The 18,662-nt window shown below is 53.8% G+C and overlaps 4 protein-coding genes across 4 annotated transcripts; 1 reads left to right on the plus strand and 3 right to left on the minus strand.

The window, feature by feature from the left end:
- Window positions 1-45: 45 nt before the first annotated feature.
- VOLCADRAFT_120780 (uncharacterized protein) lies at window positions 46-2,747 on the plus strand (the record flags this gene model as incomplete). Its single annotated transcript, XM_002949589.1, has 6 exons — window positions 46-250; window positions 577-677; window positions 1,243-1,316; window positions 1,481-1,744; window positions 1,913-2,058; window positions 2,232-2,747. 6 exons carry the CDS (start codon window positions 46-48, stop codon window positions 2,441-2,443), a joined length of 1,002 nt encoding a protein of 333 aa, XP_002949635.1. The 3' UTR covers window positions 2,444-2,747.
- A 353-nt stretch (window positions 2,748-3,100) lies between these two features.
- Window positions 3,101-6,160, minus strand: VOLCADRAFT_120782 (uncharacterized protein; the record flags this gene model as incomplete). Its single annotated transcript, XM_002949692.1, has 7 exons — window positions 3,101-3,690; window positions 3,861-3,947; window positions 4,074-4,210; window positions 4,653-4,844; window positions 4,968-5,101; window positions 5,135-5,268; window positions 5,386-6,160. The coding sequence occupies 7 exons, from the start codon at window positions 6,158-6,160 to the stop codon at window positions 3,101-3,103; spliced, it is 2,049 nt and encodes a 682-aa protein (XP_002949738.1).
- A 1,152-nt stretch (window positions 6,161-7,312) lies between these two features.
- Window positions 7,313-14,344, minus strand: phV32 (extracellular matrix glycoprotein pherophorin-V32; the record flags this gene model as incomplete). The annotated part of the gene is made up of 8 exons (XM_002949693.1): window positions 14,326-14,344; window positions 14,012-14,279; window positions 13,703-13,787; window positions 12,977-13,086; window positions 12,405-12,691; window positions 11,015-11,076; window positions 9,686-10,099; window positions 7,313-9,498 (listed from the first exon to the last, which is right to left on the minus strand). The coding sequence occupies exons 2-8, from the start codon at window positions 14,237-14,239 to the stop codon at window positions 7,313-7,315; spliced, it is 3,372 nt and encodes a 1,123-aa protein (XP_002949739.1). The 5' UTR covers window positions 14,240-14,279; window positions 14,326-14,344.
- Window positions 14,345-14,481: 137 nt separating this feature from the next.
- Window positions 14,482-17,796, minus strand: poa1 (20S proteasome alpha subunit A). The gene is made up of 7 exons (XM_002949694.1): window positions 17,645-17,796; window positions 17,459-17,553; window positions 17,280-17,361; window positions 16,892-17,019; window positions 16,534-16,644; window positions 16,032-16,148; window positions 14,482-15,847 (listed from the first exon to the last, which is right to left on the minus strand). Exons 1-7 carry the CDS (start codon window positions 17,715-17,717, stop codon window positions 15,704-15,706), a joined length of 750 nt encoding a protein of 249 aa, XP_002949740.1. The 5' UTR covers window positions 17,718-17,796; the 3' UTR covers window positions 14,482-15,703.
- Window positions 17,797-18,662: the final 866 nt, after the last annotated feature.

Genomic DNA, 18,662 nt, shown 5'->3' on the forward strand with positions numbered 1-18,662 from the left:
TATTTGTTTAGGGTTCCTCGATTGCTTATAAAGCCATTATGTGCCATGCTTCTGGACCCTCGCGACGAACCAATCGTGCATCTCCTGTGCAATCAGTTGCAGCTCGTCATTCCGTCAGTTGTGCTCTTATTTGCATTCAATCGGAGCCACTGGCTTGGGATGTTGTATCTTGCATTCAACTACGGCTTATTTCTCCAGCGATTCATGCTCACGCTTCACTTCACCGAACATAGATCGCTGTTTAAGCAAAGTAAGTTCTCACTCAAGGGGTAAATGTTCCCTTGGGAGGGTGTCCTCTGTCCAGCAATAGCGCGTTGCCTGGAGAAGCCCCTGTCGTTACGTGACAAATGGGCTGTACGACGACGCTTGTCTCATTATCGCGCTTCTGAGGTAGTTTTAGTGCTTGATGCACGCCAAATGTGTTTTGAGGGTTTCCAGACGGCCTAGAGATCCGCGTTGTGTAGAGCACCACCAAATGTCGCCTAGGCAAACAGGGCAGGGGGACGTCAATCCTGTCGGTCTACGGTCATCACCCAAGTCATGAGTTGTGAAGGCTTTATCTAACTGCGGATGCAGGGTTCGGCTTCCTAAATCTACTGATACCGTACATCCTATGCAACTTCTATGGCGTTCCTGGCGGGTTTTACCGTCTTCACCACGTCGTTATGCACCATGTGGTGGGTTCCCCATGCTGAGCTTGTGGTAGGCGAGCCCAACAGCCTAAATAAGCGGCGACACATGCGCATGCATATAAGGGTAGGGGGCCCTTGGCCTGTACTGTTTACGAAGGGTTGACAGAACCTGGAACATCGACCCCTAGCCGGGTCGTAATGCTGCTCACGCAAACTACACTCGTTGTGAGCATGCAGGTATTAAGTAGATTCTCAAGTGGTGCAGGGTGCTAGGTGCAAAGCATGCGGGGAATGAAAGGCGGGAAGCCCCTTCCCCTCCGTTCGCCACGAAGGCGTGCTGAGTTCCTCATTTGCCCCCTGGCCACCTTTTCGCCTTGACTTGCTTACCGACCGTTGCAACCCCTCGCGTCTCAAGGCATGATCCTCGGCTAGTGTCGGCTCCTGCATAGACAGGCATAGTACGTGCCGATTACCTCCGGGACCACTCTAACGAGATCAGGTCGTCGTCTCATGTGCAACCAATTTAACTTTAATTCTCTTCAAACCGATTCGTTATGCTGTGTTCAACTTGAGAGCTTATGTTGCCCGAACGACAAAACCCAAATGCCAGGAAGGCAATGCAAGCCCTGGGGACTTGACCTCCACAGAGGCTGTGCAGCGAGACTCGGTGTGGCAGTTCATAAGGTAAGACAAGCTGGCACGCGTGGACCTGGCACACTAAGCGTCCATCCGGGGGTTTGCGCCTACACAACGGCCTATGTGTGGTTAGACGGAAAGTTCATAGGCACCTCGATTCTTCACTTCAGACGCTAGGCCTCTGTTCCAAAATCTCGTCCAACCTGCGACAGGTACTGGGTCCGCTTCTGGCTCTGCACATGGTTTGAGCTGCCCGCATATGCAGCATGGAAAGGTCGCCATGGTCAGGCCAACGTTTGCGCCGCGTCTGCTGTTGTATACTGGATTGCACTGGCGGGCCTTTGGCGGTTAAATTCGGTCGCCACGCTTTGGTCTCTAGTGGTGCCTTTCTTCGTCTCCACGTTTGCACTAATGTTCGGGAACTGGAGCCAACACATATTTGTCGACCCCGATGACCCGCGCAATTCATATCGCAGGTTAGAGGCCTTCCGCGTGCTGGTTGAGCCCCTCGTAGTAGCGAAGTTTTGTATCGCTTGCTTTGTCACGCGTCCTCGCGTACTCGGAATGCTTGTAGATCGCTTGAACTCGCATTTGCTTTGCGTGCATCAGTCAGCACAAACTGCTTCCCTGCCCCCGTTCTGTAGCACGTACAACTGCCTGGCGTGCCCAGACAATTGCCGTACCTACAACGATGGCTACCACATTATTCACCACCTCAACTCGCGGCTGCACTGGTCAGAGCTGCCGAAGCGTTTCATCGCGACCATGAGCGCTCATGACGAGAATGATGGTGAGACGTAATTATTTTTGCTTGCAGCACGGCCGGAGGGATCTTGAATGCGGGGGAGGGTGTGGCCTGCTTAATCGACTGTTTTTACCTCCTTACAGGATGTACCTGCGCCTCGCATCACTACTCGAACGACGCTAATGCTAGTTCCCAAACCTTCCTTTTTCCGCCTGCAGCCCTTGTGTTCCGCGGCATCGGGTTCTTCGACGTTGGCTTCATGGTCTTCACGAAACAGCTGGACAAGTTAGCAACCTATATCGTGCCATGTGGGCCCAACCAAGCGAAAAGGAGCCATGAGGAATGGGTAGCTTTATTGCGGCATAGATTGCGACCAGCTAGCAAGCCTGAGGCATGTTGCGGTGCACGCGCCCAAACCACGGTTTCATAGAGGTCACGAGGTTGCAGCAAAGACTTCCTTGGAACGATGCGTTGGGGAATATGAAGGGAGTTAACAACAATGGTGCATGACAGCGGACCAGGACTCGAGGGTTCATCGATAACAACATATGTGTTACGCATGACGGCCATAACAGCACTTTATCCCTTGGAGCCGTAGGCCTTAATGGCCGTCTATATCCCTTACAGCCACTGCTCAAAAGCAACACTTCAGCCCGTTTTCCAATCATGCCGAAAACGTCCATTGCCATGTGCTTCCTGATGTCGTTACCGATCATCATTTCATCGCTCGCATGAAAAGCAGCTCTGGCACACCACAAAAATTTAACCCGACGTAGCATCCCCCAGGACGGGAAGCACTACGCGCCTGCCACGTCCCCGTACACGCTGCTTGCTTGCAAGCAAGGACATGAGGTCATCGTTCCCGGCGCCGCCGCTGTCGGAAAGGTGGACGGCAGCAAATTCGTCAAAGGCCAGGCGAAGGTGCAACAGCTGGTAGAGTAGCGTGTAGTTGGGCGCATCCGGTGGCACGTACGTAAGTGCCACAGTGTTCGCCTGCAATGAGGGCATTACCATACGGGTCAACTAAAATTAAGGAAGCCTCCAACCCGCAAGAGTATGTTGTTTCAAACAGATCTCAGACACCACCTCAGTCACCACGGTTCTCGGCACACCATGCAGACACACAACCCACCTCAGCTTCCAGCCACGCCACCAGGTTTACATCTTCCACTGGCCGTGGCTGCCCCCGCCGGTCGCGCCCAGCCTCCCGCACTCCTTTAACGAGGAGTAACGGCGGGCGAAGCGGGTATTCAAGGAACAGACGCGCCAGCACCTCGCATTCCAACGATTTGTGTCGCAAAACAATCCGATACATGCGGGACACTGGCTTTGGTGCCGTCATTGTCGTGCCTGGACTTCCACCGGCAGGTCCCCCGGTGGCGCCGCCTTCTGCCGCGAGGATGTCGGAAAGCAAGTACCTCGCAACAAGCTCGTCCGCGGCGGCACCCCCTTCCTCCTCGTATTCGACATCCTCTCCATCCTCATGATCCCCACCGCGCGCCTCGCCCTCCTCAGCAGCCTCGCCGTCCTCTGCCGGCTCCATGACCGCAGCTGCCATCCTGCCCGCAGCTTTAAAGGCTAAGCGCCCGGCACCTAAACCACTAGGTGCAGGTGCCCCGGTGCCATCAGCTGCACCATCGCCGGCTGCGCCATCGAGCCCAGATGTTGCGGCGCTCTCTGAAGGAAGAACACAAGGAACTTTTAGTTTGAATCAAGCACAAGGAATGCATAAATGTGATTTGATGTTCCCCTGTTTGCACACCTGGGGAGACGGACCCTGCACAAATATGCTCAGCCGCAGTCAGAAACAAGGTGTAACATATGCCTGGTGCCCTGTCGAGACGCACCATTTCCAGGGGTGGTGGGCCGGCTGCCGCGCCGGCCCACCTCACCGTCTTCGGCAACTGTATCCACACGAATATGCGATGGTAGCGCTGAGGCAACCAGCTGATGTGGCTGCAGTTGTTGCACGGCACCACTTGCGGCATGGCTGGTACTCGCCACTGGGCGGCTCGCAGGCGGAGCTCCCTTCGTTCCGTTATCCCTTCCCTTGCCCGCACCGCCCATGGTTGCATTTGCTGAAGTGGGGGCCAAAGTCTTAATTTCCTCCACGCTGATAATGCTGGTAACAGGTAGCTTGGGGTACTGCCTTAGGTTCGGCGGGTTTGGCGCTCTATCCAAGGCAGCCAGGATTTTCCTGGGGACCAGAAGCAGAGGAGGCGGCATTCAAACAGGAGGAATTCAATGAGGAATCTAATAATCACCATGCAACACAATGTTGGTGTTCTACAGCTCAACATTAACTTGCTAGGGGTGCGCCCGGCACAAAATGTAAAATTTGCTTTCGAATGCAGGTAATCACGAATTACAGTTGTGGAAACAAGCATTTCGGCCTTACAGCATGACCACACTTAAGCGCGATAAGGAGAGTAGGTAATCCTTCCCAAGACACTCTCTATTTGCCAGCTTTAACATGTCGTGCAAATGACCATGCAGCGCAAACACGACATACTACTTACGCAGCATCGCCTAATTGGGCAAGATATTACGTCAATAGCTGTGCCACACAGATAAGAAGAATATCCTCTCCCTTCCCTTCCCTCCCCATCTGCCCCGCTCACCCGGAGAAAGCCACTCACTTCAGGGCCTCATCCCCCGTCTTCACCGCGCGGAGCCGCTCAATCACATGGATGACACGCTGCTGCCGCCTGTACAAATCAAGGCCCTCCAGCACACCTGCCGAAGCTTCCGAGCCGCCCTGACCCCCTTGAAGCTGCGTTGCCAGCGGTAATGGAGGCGCGAAGTCTAGACCCGCCAAGTGTTGGCACCACCTGTCGTGGATAAACACCGATTGGGTGTATGCCTGGTGGTGAATAATTATGTTCTTGCATGCACCGGGCGTGCAACGATATATTGTGTACGCGGTCTAAGAACTACCGGAGCAAGCTATTCACCTGTATGGCTTTGCCGGCCGTGATGTGTCGTATTTGAACGTACCGCCCTGGAGCTGCGCCAAGCTCTCGTACGCTGTGGCCGAGCCATCATCGCCAGGAAAAAGCGCTGCTAGAAGCACGTTATCATCGCGCACCTCGCTATGCGCCGTTACCAGCTTCAGGCTCACAAGGAACTGGAACTTGACGCTGATAATGGTTTGCAAGCGCCCATTGTTTTCGCGCTGGACTTCAAGCAGCACGCTCAGCGGGTGCACCTTGTACAGATCGTCACCGGATGGCAATGCTGCTGTTACTGGAACACCTGCCGAGCTTGACGGCTGTCCCACAGCGAACGGGGGCACGGGGGAGAGCCGAGGATGCTTCGCTGTAGGTTCCAGTCCTGGGCCAAGGCTACCCGTGGAAGACCCCGTGCTGTTACCAGGGCCTTGCCCAGCGTCGGGGCCGCCCTCAGCAGGATCTAAGGTTTGGGACTTAGCAAAGCTCTCTGCTTCCAGATAAGAGCCCAGGATGGCGACGCGTATCGGCATACCCAGGGCCTCCCGCACTGCGGCCAGCTGCGAATACACGATGTACAACGGCAGCGGCAGGAGGTCTGCGCTGCGTGCAAAGCCCCGCAGCGATAGGTGCGGCGCAAGGATAGTTTGCAGCGGCTTCGCTGTATCCTCTAAGCCCTGGAGCTGCTGTTGAAGATCGTCAAGCGTGCGTTTACGCTTCTCGACCTCCTGTCTCGTCACCGCCCGTGCTTTGCGCAACTCCTCAAGCTGGGACACCATGGCTTTGCGCTGGTTAAGCTCGTCGTGGAGGCGTTCAAGCATAAGCTTGTGTGCATCATCTCCAATCTGAGCCAGCACATCAAGACTGGCAGACTGGAGAAACTGCTCTGTTGACACCAAGCCAATCGCGCTGTCAGGGTGCTTAAATCTGAAGTTCTGGCATTCGTGAATTTCTTTCTCGTAGTACTCCTTTTCATAAAGGAGGTTTTGAAGCTGTAGGTGAGCCTGCTCCAGCCGATTCTTGAATTTGCAGGTTTCCTCCCGCTGATCCTCGGCCCGAAATGCAAGCTTGCGGCTTTCTTCTTTAAGTTGCAAGAGCAACAGCAGGCCTTGAGTAGTAACGTCCTGGATTCCATATTTCCCTCTGGCAGAGACGCACTTATCGGCAAGCTGCCGCAGAGCGTCCACCGACTGTTCCATGTTTCCAGCGGCTGCAGCTGCTTTAATGCTCCAAGTACAATTCTGTGAAAGACAGCCAGTGACGCCTATCCCGTCTTTGGTCTAGAACAGCTATCTTTACAACTGGGCTAGCATGTCAAATCCTGATTTGATTTAACAGCTACATGATGATTGGTCTCTAACTTGCACATGGCAGCTGAGCCTTTGCGGGCGAAGTGCAGTGTACGACGCAAACGCAATGCTCGTACCGAATAACTGCAGAACAGTTCAACGATCTGGCATTCCAATAGCTGAGGTTCTCCGCTCGTCTGCGTCTTGAGCCCTAAGGGCTATGCAATTTTGTAATAAAGAAGTCAAGCCGACTTACAAAAAATTGATGCGCTCCGCAATCGTGCTCGTGCTCCCAATCTCCTCCAGATGCTGTAGCATCTAGAACTATGCTTTGGTTCTACCCATACTGTGCTCCATTATTTAAAGCCTACCAATTCCTCATGTGCAACCAGATGCACAGCATTATGCGGCTGGTTAGCAGTAACGTACACCGCGACGCACACAACGACATATATCGTGACGTACGCACTGGCGACTACCTGGTTTGAGTGCCTGAACCCTGTAGCTCCTATGCATTCACGACATTCCAGCTTCATCTCACCTACGCATTTCGATCCCCTGGATTTACCGTACAAATCGGAAACATTGTCACAAGGGCAGCAGGAGAACATTTGGCTGCCGCACCAATAAAATCTAAAGACATTTATGTCCGTCAATGCAGCGCCTCAAAGAGGCACGCCCAGGATTTGCAGGCCACGAAACATGCTACCGAAACGCTACAGCCGGACAGCCAGCTAAGCCGCTTTGGCAGGCTTGGCGCCATGCCCTGATGCGGCACATATAATCCGGTGTCACCAGCCTAACTATTTACCCAATCCTATGGTCCCCGCCTGATATGCGCACTCAGACATGCTGGTGCTGACCAGCAGTGCATGCAAACAAAGCCATCTTATCATCCTCGGTCCATATCAACGCACAGTAAAACGTGCTGGCGCTGACCAGCAGGGCATTACACTAAGTTCCAAAGATCATTGCCGTCTGTCAAAACCACCATCACGTCGAAAAGCACCCCTCTCTTAACTAACTACGCAAGCACATCGCAACGGACAGCATTTTCACCGCTCACGTGAATGCCGTCGGGCAGCACCCATACGGTTGCTGTAGATTGAAGCCGCCTTCAAACCGATACTTGAAGCTGGTCCCTTGCTTGCCCTTCACCACCAGAGACAAGTCATATCCAGCACCAGAACCGAAGATCCCCGAGATCCTTACCCCACTACCCAGTGGCTCCTGAAACACCCCACCCGGCACGGGTGGGCTAACCATGACCGCCACGACTGCAGTGGTGTTCAGCTCTACATAAATGCTCTTTAGGTCTGTACTGCAGCAACCAGCATTCGCTGTGTCGCTCGCATCGCAATCGAGCTCACCGTAAGTCACTGTAAAGTTAAGGGTAGAAACATCCGTAGCGTACCTGTAATCCCCACCAGCGTAGTCCAGTCGATACGGTGTATGCAACATGTTATGGTCGCATGAACACTGCAGCTGGGCGGGCTTGACAACTGTGGTCTCAGAAAGGCCATGAGCACAGCAAAGAAAGTCAAGATCCTTGATACTAAACTTGCCGAACATCACATACTCGCACTCAGCAGAGCCGAGGGCGTTCGGTGCGCAAATGCTCGGTGGAGAGACGTCCTGGATCACGAGGAGGAGTGACCAAGTGGTGCCAACTGCCGGCATTGTGAGCTTCAGCTCGCGCAATTCCATCCAGACCTGGGCCGAATCCTGCCCGTAAACCACGTTTGACAAGGGAATCGACCTGTTGTTGATAGAGGCAGCGACCAAGCGATTTACTACCTCAGGCCGTATGTACAGGCGCAGCCGGTCCAAGTCCATGTCGTTGCACGAGCTGTCGTCGTTCACGGCAGAGGGCGTCGGCACGGTTGTCACTACGCTGTACGAGTAGACCATGGCGCCGCCGTTTGCGGGTTGGGGCTCTGGACGGGCGTACAATCGGTACGGTGAATCGAGCTTGTTGTCGGTACAGCCGCAAGTGAGGGTCGGATCACCTAAGAGATAGACGCCCCTTGGACAGCACCCGGGCACGAAGCGGCCACCTGGCACGCTCACGTAAACCCCGTTTACGACCTGTTGTCCGCTTAACATGTAATCACAGATGTGTGCCTCCTCGACCAGGAGCGACTTGCCGCATGGGAAAGCGTCAGTGTAGTTCCAAAGGGTAGCATTGAGCGCAAGCGTCAAGACCAGCTGATCGCCTGGCAGAACCTGGCTCGTGTTTCGTTCAAAGCCGGTGAATGCCAGACCCAACTCCGATTTATGCTGTGTGGTTACGCTGCCTGACTGGATAATGGAACCATTCGTGTCGTAAAGCCAAAACTTTGGCACCAATTTCCACCAATTGTTGCTGTATGCAGGTGTCAAAGCCATTTCTATGCCATCAAGAGTTGCATCGCAACAGTGGCCAGGACGGTAGGTGACCTCAAGGCAGTCCGACGATGGCACAGTGAAGATGTTGAATGAAAAGTAATTGTAGGGACCTTTAATCTCTGAGCCGCGGTAACGAAGGCGCCACCGACTGTTGGGCTCGAAAACGCTAACGCAGTCGCACTGCTCAGGCTTTGGAACTGGAATCGGGCTCGGTGGTGGCGGCGGGTGTGGCGGTGGCGGCGGTGGAGGAGGAGGCGGTGGAGGCGGGGGAGGGGATGGTGACATAGGTGGCGGCGGTGGTGGCGGCGGTGGTGGGGGTGGAGGAGGAGGAGGCGGGGGAGGGGAAGGCGGTGGTGGCGGCGGTGGTGGCGGCGGCGGTGGCGGCGGCGGTGGTGGCGGCGCGGGAGGCGGAGGAGGAGGAGGGGGCGGCGGCGGCGGTGGCGGAGGCGGAGGAGGCGGGGAGGGTGGTGGCGGTGGCGGTGGTGGTGGTGGCGGCGGTGGTGGTGGCGGCGGTGGCGACGGTGACAATGGTGCTGGAGGGTGTGTAGGTCCCGGCGCTGGGCTAGGTGGCGGCGGCATTGTTTTCGCGCAAGTTGGGCAGCATTGATGATCGATATCAAAAACTGCATACTGGTACAGACCCGATCCCCCCAGCTTAGATGACTGGAAGAAGGCGTCGAAACTAGCACATGGTGGCTTCACTGTGAAACACAGCCGGCTGTTTTGCACCATAGTGCGCGTTGCACCTAGATTAGTGACACGGACCTTGCCAACAGCGTATTTCGTATCAAAGAAAGTTGAGGTGAGTTTGCTGACGTTGCCGAAGGTAACCCCGACAACGCTCTTGTTGCATGCTTTGTCTGCACGGAGCATCGAGCGACGGCAAGGGGCACCATTCGTGTCAGCGTAAGCAGTTCACTGGATGCGAAGAAGGGACGTGAAAGGATTACGCGCCGTCCGCCAAGTCATATCAGGGGCAAACCCGCCAGTCCCCTTCAGTTTTCCGCCGATCAAAATGGTTTCAATCCCCCCTTGCCACTTACGCACCTGCCATGAATTCAACCTTTGTCAGTAACTGAAGGATGTTTTCGCAGCATGCGTTCCCGGACTGGCAGCCTGAGTCCACGAACTTAAAGCAGACCCTGTAAGTCCCGCTCGCCAGGAGTTCTTCGCTACTCTTAACTGGTTCATAAGGAGACGACCCGCAGCGGTAGTCAGAGCATTTACAAAATGGAAAGCCGAACAGATATGCAGCATCCGGGTCATTAGGATCGAAGGACGATGAGTCGTAGTCTTGTGCCGAGCCTAGCTGCAAGAAAGCTGCAAGAAGAATGGCTGCAATGGACCAAGCCAGCAAGCGTTGCCTGCTGGTCCCCATTCGCCCGCCGCCCCAGAGCTGAATTGCACCGCCTGCTGTCAGCGCTGAATTTGGAACCGTCGACCTGGAAGAAACCCAAGCCCCTGCAGGATGGGAACAGGACATCATACGTTATGCATCCTTTATAATCTAGGGTCGGCTCAGGTCCATACTCTCGGCGGTCACAAAATCTAAGCCAAGACAGCTAGCCCGACAGTCCGCAAAAGCCATGCCCGGACCATAAGGACACAAAAGAAGTCCAAGACGTATACACTTTAGGTCGCATCTGCCCACGCAGGGGATGCTGAGGGAGAGCCCATTTAAAGCCAGGGTCAAAGTTCCCGACGTGAAGACCAGCCGAGACATACCTGCTCCGCAGGGTAATAGGAAAAGTGTTGTCACAGGTCCAGTATCACTTTCGTTCAAGCGCAGTACTTTTTGGGAGATGCGCTTGAGCTCAATCAAGCGCTTTCCTGAAGCCCCAAACAGATCAAAAATTCATAACTGAAACGACCTGATGATGTTCATTAAATGGGTGCGTGTAAAGCTGGGGCGGGTCCATCTGTCATCTTCAAGTACCTCTGTTGCGCCAGTTGGCAGTTGCACTACAGTCCTTAAACCGGTCGTACGTTATCACACCATGCAAAGCAGCCTTCCTTATTTTCAACGGTCACTGTCAGAACTTCTACTGTGATTCGGGCTGTGGAAGTCGGGCAAAAAAATGTATTCCGTAGAACCTTCTTTTCCAAAGCCTCCATGTTTCTGCCTTCCTTCTGGTTAAGGGTCCTCTCCTATAACCGTGACAGAAATGTGGATAAACGCTTGTTATACAAGAAATGGATACTGTGGGTATGGGATATCATGGTATTATGCTGGTCTCCACTCTGGTGTATGTGTCCGAATTGGGGCAGCGTGCCTGAAGATTATGCGGTGTATAATCCATCGTTATGCTGTCTTTCAGTTTTCTAGGAAAGCAACATGGTGACATATACCCAACGGCAGTCTAGCCACCCATGCACCGGGTAGGCTATGGCTAACAGCCTTTGCCTCAGCAATGCCTTTGCCACTAAGGGCCGCAGAGCTATGCAGAGTATCGAAGGAAATTTTCACAAACAGCCGGTTGGTACATCTATCAAGTAAGACACTACAAAGTAGACGCTTACAAGAACGGAAGCAGCTCCACCGTAGACCGGTACAGCCATGAGCCACCTGCCCATGCCCTTTCCTCGCCACTTCCGCAACCCGAAATTAACATTTACATCTGATCGCATTCTGGAAACCCAATTCCAACGTCCCAATATCACGTGTCGACGGGGGTCGAAGGGGATGCAGTGGGTACCAAAACAGCACCCGCTAAATGTTACGAAGCTTGTGATGAGCACAGAGTATACATATGCATGGTGATTACCTGCCAAACAATTCGGTTGGGTATATGCCCCAGTTCAACACAACATCACATACCCAACCACGCATTCGAGGGCTCGCGTTGAACAGGCAATAGTCCCATCCGAGCATGCCTCCACCGAACACAATACTCGCACGAATCGCAATAGGGCATTGCAACTACGCTGCCAAGGTGATGGGACGACAAGTGTACATGCCGAACTCTGAATCAGCCTAGGAGTCCCAACTTTGACGATACGGGTTCCACCACAACCCGCCACAACCTGCCATGTGTCACAACGGGAGCCCTGCTAAGCTTCCACTCCTGTTAAGACCCGCATCCAAGTACCGCAATGGCGTCGTGAACACACATGACGTGTCAGTGCTGCCACCTACAACTCTGTCTATAGCAATCCACGCGGGTTGCGCCCCTCCATGCCCAGCATTCAACCCGGTCCACTGTCAATATCGGATCCAACCATTCTCCACTGTCCAAAAAATAATAAAAAACAGAAGTACGGTCCATGACCTCCCTAGTCATTTTGGTCTCCATTTCCAGAGCTACACACCCAGCAACCTTAACCGCCACCTTCGTCAAGGCTTTTGCGTTCTCGTCAATGCCCAGCAACCTCAACCGCCGTCCTAGTCAAGGCCTTTGTTGAGTCTCGGACATACTCCTCAACGACGGTATACATGGCCAGGTTAGGGAAGACCTCGCTTGGAGATACGATATGCCCAGTAAGCGGGTCCTTCCTGCAGGAGCAATAATTACGGAAGAGTACGTTCACGACAATATAGTTGGATATAAGGGTCAAGGGTCCGCAGCAGTTGGAGAAGCAATTCCATCTTAGCAGCCTCAGCATGGAATTCCCCACCCTGCATTGCCACAACCCTGCACACAGGTTCCTCAACGGAAGACTGCACGGCGCCTGGATGCAAGTCAAGCACACTTATCCAGTCTCGCTGACATGCTCGCTTCACTGGCACAGCCCTGCTCCCCAGCCGCCAAGCCGCACGTTGCCTCACCCTGCTTTAGTTAGCCACTCAACAATGGCAGCCCGCTCGTACGTTGCCCCTGTAGAAGTGACCGCGGGCTCCGTGAGGATATGGTGCGTGATCGGGCACAGCAGGTGCTTTGGCGCTGATTCTGCCGTTTCCTGAAGTTCCGCCGGTACCTTGACCGGGGGTGGCCAATGCTGGCGGCTCTTGGGTGTGACGCCATTGCCGCTTTCATGACCCGCGCCGTTGGCAGTTGGGTGCAGCTCCTCCACGGCCCGGTGGTGACCCAGGTGCAGGAGGCCGTCCATGGCTCCCTGAAGATGAAGGAAATATGTCAGCATCCGCGGGGAGCATAAACGTAAGAGGACTGAACATCATATGAAGGGCGACATGTGGTGCGCTCGACGCGTAGGCCAATGCAGACTGCATTCACTATTCACGCCGTGCATTAGCTGGAGGACGGAGGATCCTGTTTAGCCCCATGCACAGGGAATCAGCGGGTTGCATGTAACACATGTGTTACCCGGAAATTCAAAGAAGTATTCCATCTACCCAAGATGCGTGAGATACGTAGAGAACCCGAAAGGGTGGAAGCTCACCTCGAGAAAATTTGCGTTGTTCGGCTGCAGCGCCATGAGCGTGATGCCCGCAGAAACTAACGGTACCCACGTGCCGTACAAGTGGAATGACATGTACAAGAAAGCTCGCGCTGGCAACAAAGCGCCAGCAAGGCGAAGAAGCAGCAGTGCATGGCAGCCGAGCATGAATGGTACACCGTGGCTGCAGGCCAACGAGTGAACAGCGGCCTGAGGCCTACGACGCCAGGCCAACATGCCGCTGTGGATCAAGACGCGCAGTTCGCAGAAGGCCTTCAAAAGCCCTGTTTATGGAAATGGGTGCCCCAGAAGTCACTTGGTGACGAGTAACGAACCATCCATTCGGGGAAGGATTGCCCAAAGAAATGGTTCTTGGTAGTGTAGCCAGGATGGGATGCACAAAAGAGCCAGTAGGCTTGTCCTTGTCATTCAAGCGCATGAAATGGCAACAAGTGTCAACAATGCTTTCAGTCGCGTGGCACAAGACTGCAAGGGCCGGTGCCGCACCAGTAAAGAAAATCCATCCTGCAGCGAGGGGCGCGGTCTCCACCAACGCCAGAGCTAAATAGCATGTTACAAGGCCAGGGCACGCCACCATTAGCGGCCACAATAGCGGGCCCAGGCCTTGCGCAGTCTGGGATGCGCCCGCCACCGGTACGGCACCTGCAACCTCGGCCGCGGCCACAGAAGACTTTGACACAGAAGAGCTTGTGGGAGTTGTGTGCTCACTGGCAGCTGATGATCCAAACTCAGTAATGCCCACGGCACGCAACGCAACATTCAATCCACCCATGGTCAACTTGTCCAATGCCTCCTGCATGGCAGTGGATGCAGCCATGGAGATGAATCCTGTTTCAGGGAAGAAACAACGTGCACATCCGCTTTTTGTAGCAACACATCCAAAGCGTGGGACGTACCGCTTATGTACAGCACTCCACGGCTCAGGGACTGTCAGTTTCACACGAGATGGAACAGACACCGTACACTTTGCGGCACAGGCACGGTTTCAGCAAAAGAACAATGTGTAGTCCTGCTCACCATCACATCCACGTGCACATTTCGAAGGAGCTTATATGCACCGTTGTGGTCGTGTAGCCAAGCGTACAGTAAGGTAGTGCGCGGTAGCGTCAAAAGTGCAGCAGCATACATGTAGGCTGCGGTTGGCTCCTGGCTGGCAAAGGCATGCGGGTCGGTCCAGTTCCGCGGGGCGCCACTGCTATTTGCGGTTCGTAGCACAACTTCCAGCTCATAATTGGAGTACAACATGGGTATGGTCCCAATGGTCTCGCCTGCAAAAGCTGTGCCCCTGAACATGTGTTCTAATAGGCTCCTGGCGAGGCAGGGGTGCGCACCTGGAAGCCCAAAGATTGTCTGCAGAGACATGCGATATATGAGATTGAAGGGATGGCAGCTGAAGTAGCGAAGCTGAATGACGGGTCGCGGCGCCTCCGAGCCGGATTGCGACAACATATCCGGGACAGACACTCCGAGCCCTGGCCTCGAGAGCGAAGACGTTATGTCCTTAAAAGCAAATAAATAGATCAGGACAAGGCTAGCTCCACAGACAATGGCCAGCTTCAAAGTGCCCCGAGTGCCCCGATTGGCTGCTCGGAGTCGCAGCCCGGGTGCTCGTGGCCCAACGTCCTCTTGCAGCAACGCTTCACCATTTGCAAAACGTTCGAGTTGGTTTCCATTTTCCATGGTTTTTAAGGCCCAGATGCGCCTGACACGTTGTTTTGTCAGTTACTAGGCGGGAGAATATACGCGAACGCTATGAACATAGGAGAAGGTTGGTGCAAAGCTTCGCACCGCAATAAACTAGTTCTGGCAGGAAAGAACCTATGGGCATTGCAGCAATGCAATCATGATGGCCGTATAAATCGTTGTACACGTCAGTCAGGTTTTAAGCCACGTTACCTTGACAACTGCCAAAATCCAAGCAAGGTAAGCACATTGCTTTAACAGATATTTATGAATATTCGTCCAACGGTTGGTCATGTTTTTTAAGTTCCGAATAGCGTAGACAACTTGCGCCGACAAATGTGAGGAAGCCTTTTGACATTAATTGCCAATTAGATGGCAGCTATATACCAATAGGATGCGAGACTTACAAGGACTTAACGGATATCCTCGCATAATCAGGTTTACGGCTGGAGTCCAAACAACGGGCCTGCCAACTGCAGGCCAGCACCCCTTCACCTCCGCCAGGCGCGGGAACTGGTACCCTAGAACCGGCACCCGCATGACGCTGTCACGTATCATATCTACGCCGGAACTCAGCACGCCAGCTTCTTTGGAAGGTGAAACGACCTGATACCAACAACTGACAAGCTCGCCCAGCACGATGCCTCATACCCGCACCAAAACAGTTCCTTGCGTACAACCTACATTTGTCGTACTTCACCCAACTGAAGGATGTGAGACTGGGAAGCCTGAGCTATAACCCGTACGCCCAGACAGCAGCCACGACTGACAAGCCTTGCTCATTGACAGCTAATAAAGCTTCGTCTGGGCTGCTCAATGCGCCCCAAGGCGTCCTAGTTGCCGTACACCTGGTGAACCCACATCATGCTACGCAAACAACCTGAACCTGCTACTGCATTCGTATGCTGAACATGCATAAACCCTCCTCCACCAGATAGTAGACGCCATCACCACCATAACTTCTTGCACGCGCCCCGTCCCGTCCATGCGGACTTGCAGCCTGACTGGCCTCCACCGAGTCGTCCTCTAGTCCCTCTCACTTATGATGGTGAGGAAGTGATCTACCTCCTCGGTAGTTAAAACTCGGAAGGCTCTGTCGCTGCCGTCAGGCCCATTGCGCACCACCCCCACTTCCAGGTCCGCCGCCTTGAATTCCTCACTCAAAACACCCTGCAAAGCAAAGCTTAAGCACTTAGGCATCGTCCACATATTTCCGCGAAAGCGGCACCTTTCAGGTACTACTGCTATGCACTTCTTTCACAGTCCAGTCCGAGATGGAAGTTCCATCGGAAGCACCCAACGGTACGTACCCGTTGACCAATACAAACAACCCTTAGCTTTAGATGAGCCCTACCTGCAAGGCTGAAATTGCAGTAATGACCGCCTCATCGTAGCTAAGCGCGGGGTTGCCCTTCAGCTTCTTCTCAAGGAAGTTGTGCGCTTCTGTCTCCTTTACGCCCACTGCAGTCGCCTGTAAGCGGATGGGCACGACAAGCGCAAGAAGACGAATCGTAGTAGCTAAAAACCCAATAACACTGTATCTCCAACGTCGCTACCTAATATATATACTGCTCCCGCCTTGCAGTAGACCCGTGGGGCAAAAGAACAGCCGTGCGTGCCTCCCGTGGCCTTGTGAGGCGTGCGCCATCCTCACTGAGCGCGGAGATATAAGATTCATAGGCTTCAGGCGCAACGTAAATCCTGACAAGTGCTTATATTAATGCAGCCACTCCAAGAACACATGGAAGCTCGAATGTGGGAATGGGACATCAAAGCATACATTAAAGTTGCCAGCAACGAGCGGAGCGCTGGTTACCCGCGTATGCCATAGCATACAGGGCAAAGTGGATCCTTACTTTATACCCCACATAGTAGCCAGCGGGATCCACTTTGAACAGCTGTGGCCCGCGCTCCTCATCGATGCCAATCAGCATCGATATCACGCCCAGCGGTCGCATGTACGCGTGCTGCAAGAAATGGCAATTACACATCAGGCTCTTAGTAGGGCTTGCAATGTTTAATGCATGTGCCATGGACATAACGGTGCTTTCACGTTGGCATGCCGCATCACAGGAACACATCGTACCGTGCAGGGGCCCCCCGAGGGCCCTGCTTCCAACCGCTTACAGCGGTGTAGTCGTGTGTAACCCTTGGGGACCGAAACGCACACCCAAGCTCGCACGGTTACGAAGTCCATGCGCAGCAGCTACCAACCTGCGTATAAACTTGTGCCTTGTCCGCAAGTACCTTAGCCAGATAGTCGACGGGAACTTCATACCCAAACTTGAACCGGAAGTCAGCTGCCTGCTGCCTTGCCTGCTGCACGATAGCCCGCGTGTCCGCTGCGGAATTCACGGTTCAATGCATACAGGCTTCAGCGTTGACAACTGCGGCCTAAAATCCCAAGACGCTATTTAAGTGCAGTGCACCCAAGCTGCTCGAGGCATCCCCACCAAAAAAATGTTCCAAAAAGTTTTGCAAGTCACGGCAGAAGAAAGCCAAGCGGCCAAGTTGGTCTCACAACGGATACGTGTGTGCCCCACGACCCTTGGGCCATTCACTCGCTCCCCAAGTGACACCTTTAACTCATTGGCCACCTTACCGGGAAGTCCTGTCACCAGCATGCCGACATATTTTGTAATTTTAAATAACCGCGTGACGCTAGTGGGATCTATTAACTTGTCCTACAGTGCAGTCGAAGACGACATTCCGAGTTCAATGCAGAGGTAAGGCTATGGTTCTAAGCTCACAGTATTTCAATTGTTGCTGCTGCCACCGCACCTGGACTTTCTTCTGCGTCACAAATACAACAGAGTCCTTTCCTCGCACCGCTATGCTGGTAACTCCAGCAGTCCGCACTGCCTTGAATGCATACTCTGCACGGAGAAAGAACGGCATGCATTTTGTTGCTCCCCAACTTCACGACCCTTACGTGAGCGCGAGATCCACAGCGCGAGGGTGGCTCACCAACTTGAAAGAGCCTGCCTTCTGGACTAAAGATGGTTATGTGCCTATCATATCCGGAACCACCTCTCGACATTCCTCAAGGCAGGCTCTCGCGCACTTGCACTCAATTGATGAGCAGCCAGGAGTGAAAATACACAGTTTAGTTAGCGTTTTGCTTCTTGCAAAATTACTGCATGTGAGCTACTGATGCTAAAAACGCAATGTGCACATTTTCAATGTACGGCTGCTCTCGTACCACCCGGTTCTCAGTTTCTGTAGCGGCTTCAAAACTTGCTGCTTCCCTTATGATTAGGTTGGGCCTCCATGTGAATATAACAGCTTGCATAATGCGGAAGTCACAAATTCGTGGCACGCTTCGTTCTTGAAGTTCCAACCCTCGCTGAATGCTCATTTACGTTAGCAACTAGCAAAGCATATGGTTTGCCGTTCTTGTATTTAGGCAAAATGCAGCAAGGCAGGGTCTTGTAACGTTAATATCTATGAAATGGGCTGCTGCCAGTCGGCCACGGTGGTCAAGGAGGAGGAGGAAGAAGACGAGCAGGCTGAGCAGCCTATCGACATGTAAGATAAGGACATTGGGCTGCATGCTTTGGGTGACTGCCTGGGTTTCCATGTTATGCAAACTGCGCTTTGCGTACAGTCGTTTTTCTGCCACCTCGGCGGATGGTACGGAGCGCAATACTCATTCTACCGTGAGGCAATCTCAGCCCCGAACCAGTAACGATTTGGGAGGGCCGGCGCCGTTCACAGGGCGGTACGGTGAGTGCCCGGGTTGGGCTGGGTTACGGGCTTTGCGTATCCATTCATTTGATAACCATGGCGCCACACCTTCAGGTTCATCACGGGGAGCGCCCTCACCATCGCTTTCGTCCGTATCCTTGGTGCCAGTCGCTCGCACCGGGAGCTATGACGTTCGTGTTGCCTCCCGCACGCGCCAGAATGGCGGTGACGGAGTAATTGAAACCTCACGGCTTGTTGTGGATCACCTCAAGGTGCGCGTTATGGGTGTTGCGCGCTG

The sequence above is a fragment of the Volvox carteri genome (assembly GCF_000143455.1).
Source record: "Volvox carteri f. nagariensis unplaced genomic scaffold VOLCAscaffold_15, whole genome shotgun sequence".
In the NCBI taxonomy this organism is placed as follows: Eukaryota; Viridiplantae; Chlorophyta; class Chlorophyceae; order Chlamydomonadales; family Volvocaceae; genus Volvox; species Volvox carteri.

Bases quoted from the DNA above. Each gene is read 5' to 3' on its own strand.
- poa1 (XM_002949694.1), bottom strand. From the start codon at position 17,717: ATGTCGAGAGGTGGTTCCGGATATGATAGGCACATAACCATCTTTAGT. The intron at 17,362-17,458 runs GTGCGGTGGCAG...ACTGCACTGTAG, and splicing joins TGACGCAGAAGAAAGTCCAG to GACAAGTTAATAGATCCCAC. The intron at 17,020-17,279 runs GTAAGGTGGCCA...TGAATTCCGCAG, and splicing joins GCTGGTGACAGGACTTCCCG to CGGACACGCGGGCTATCGTG.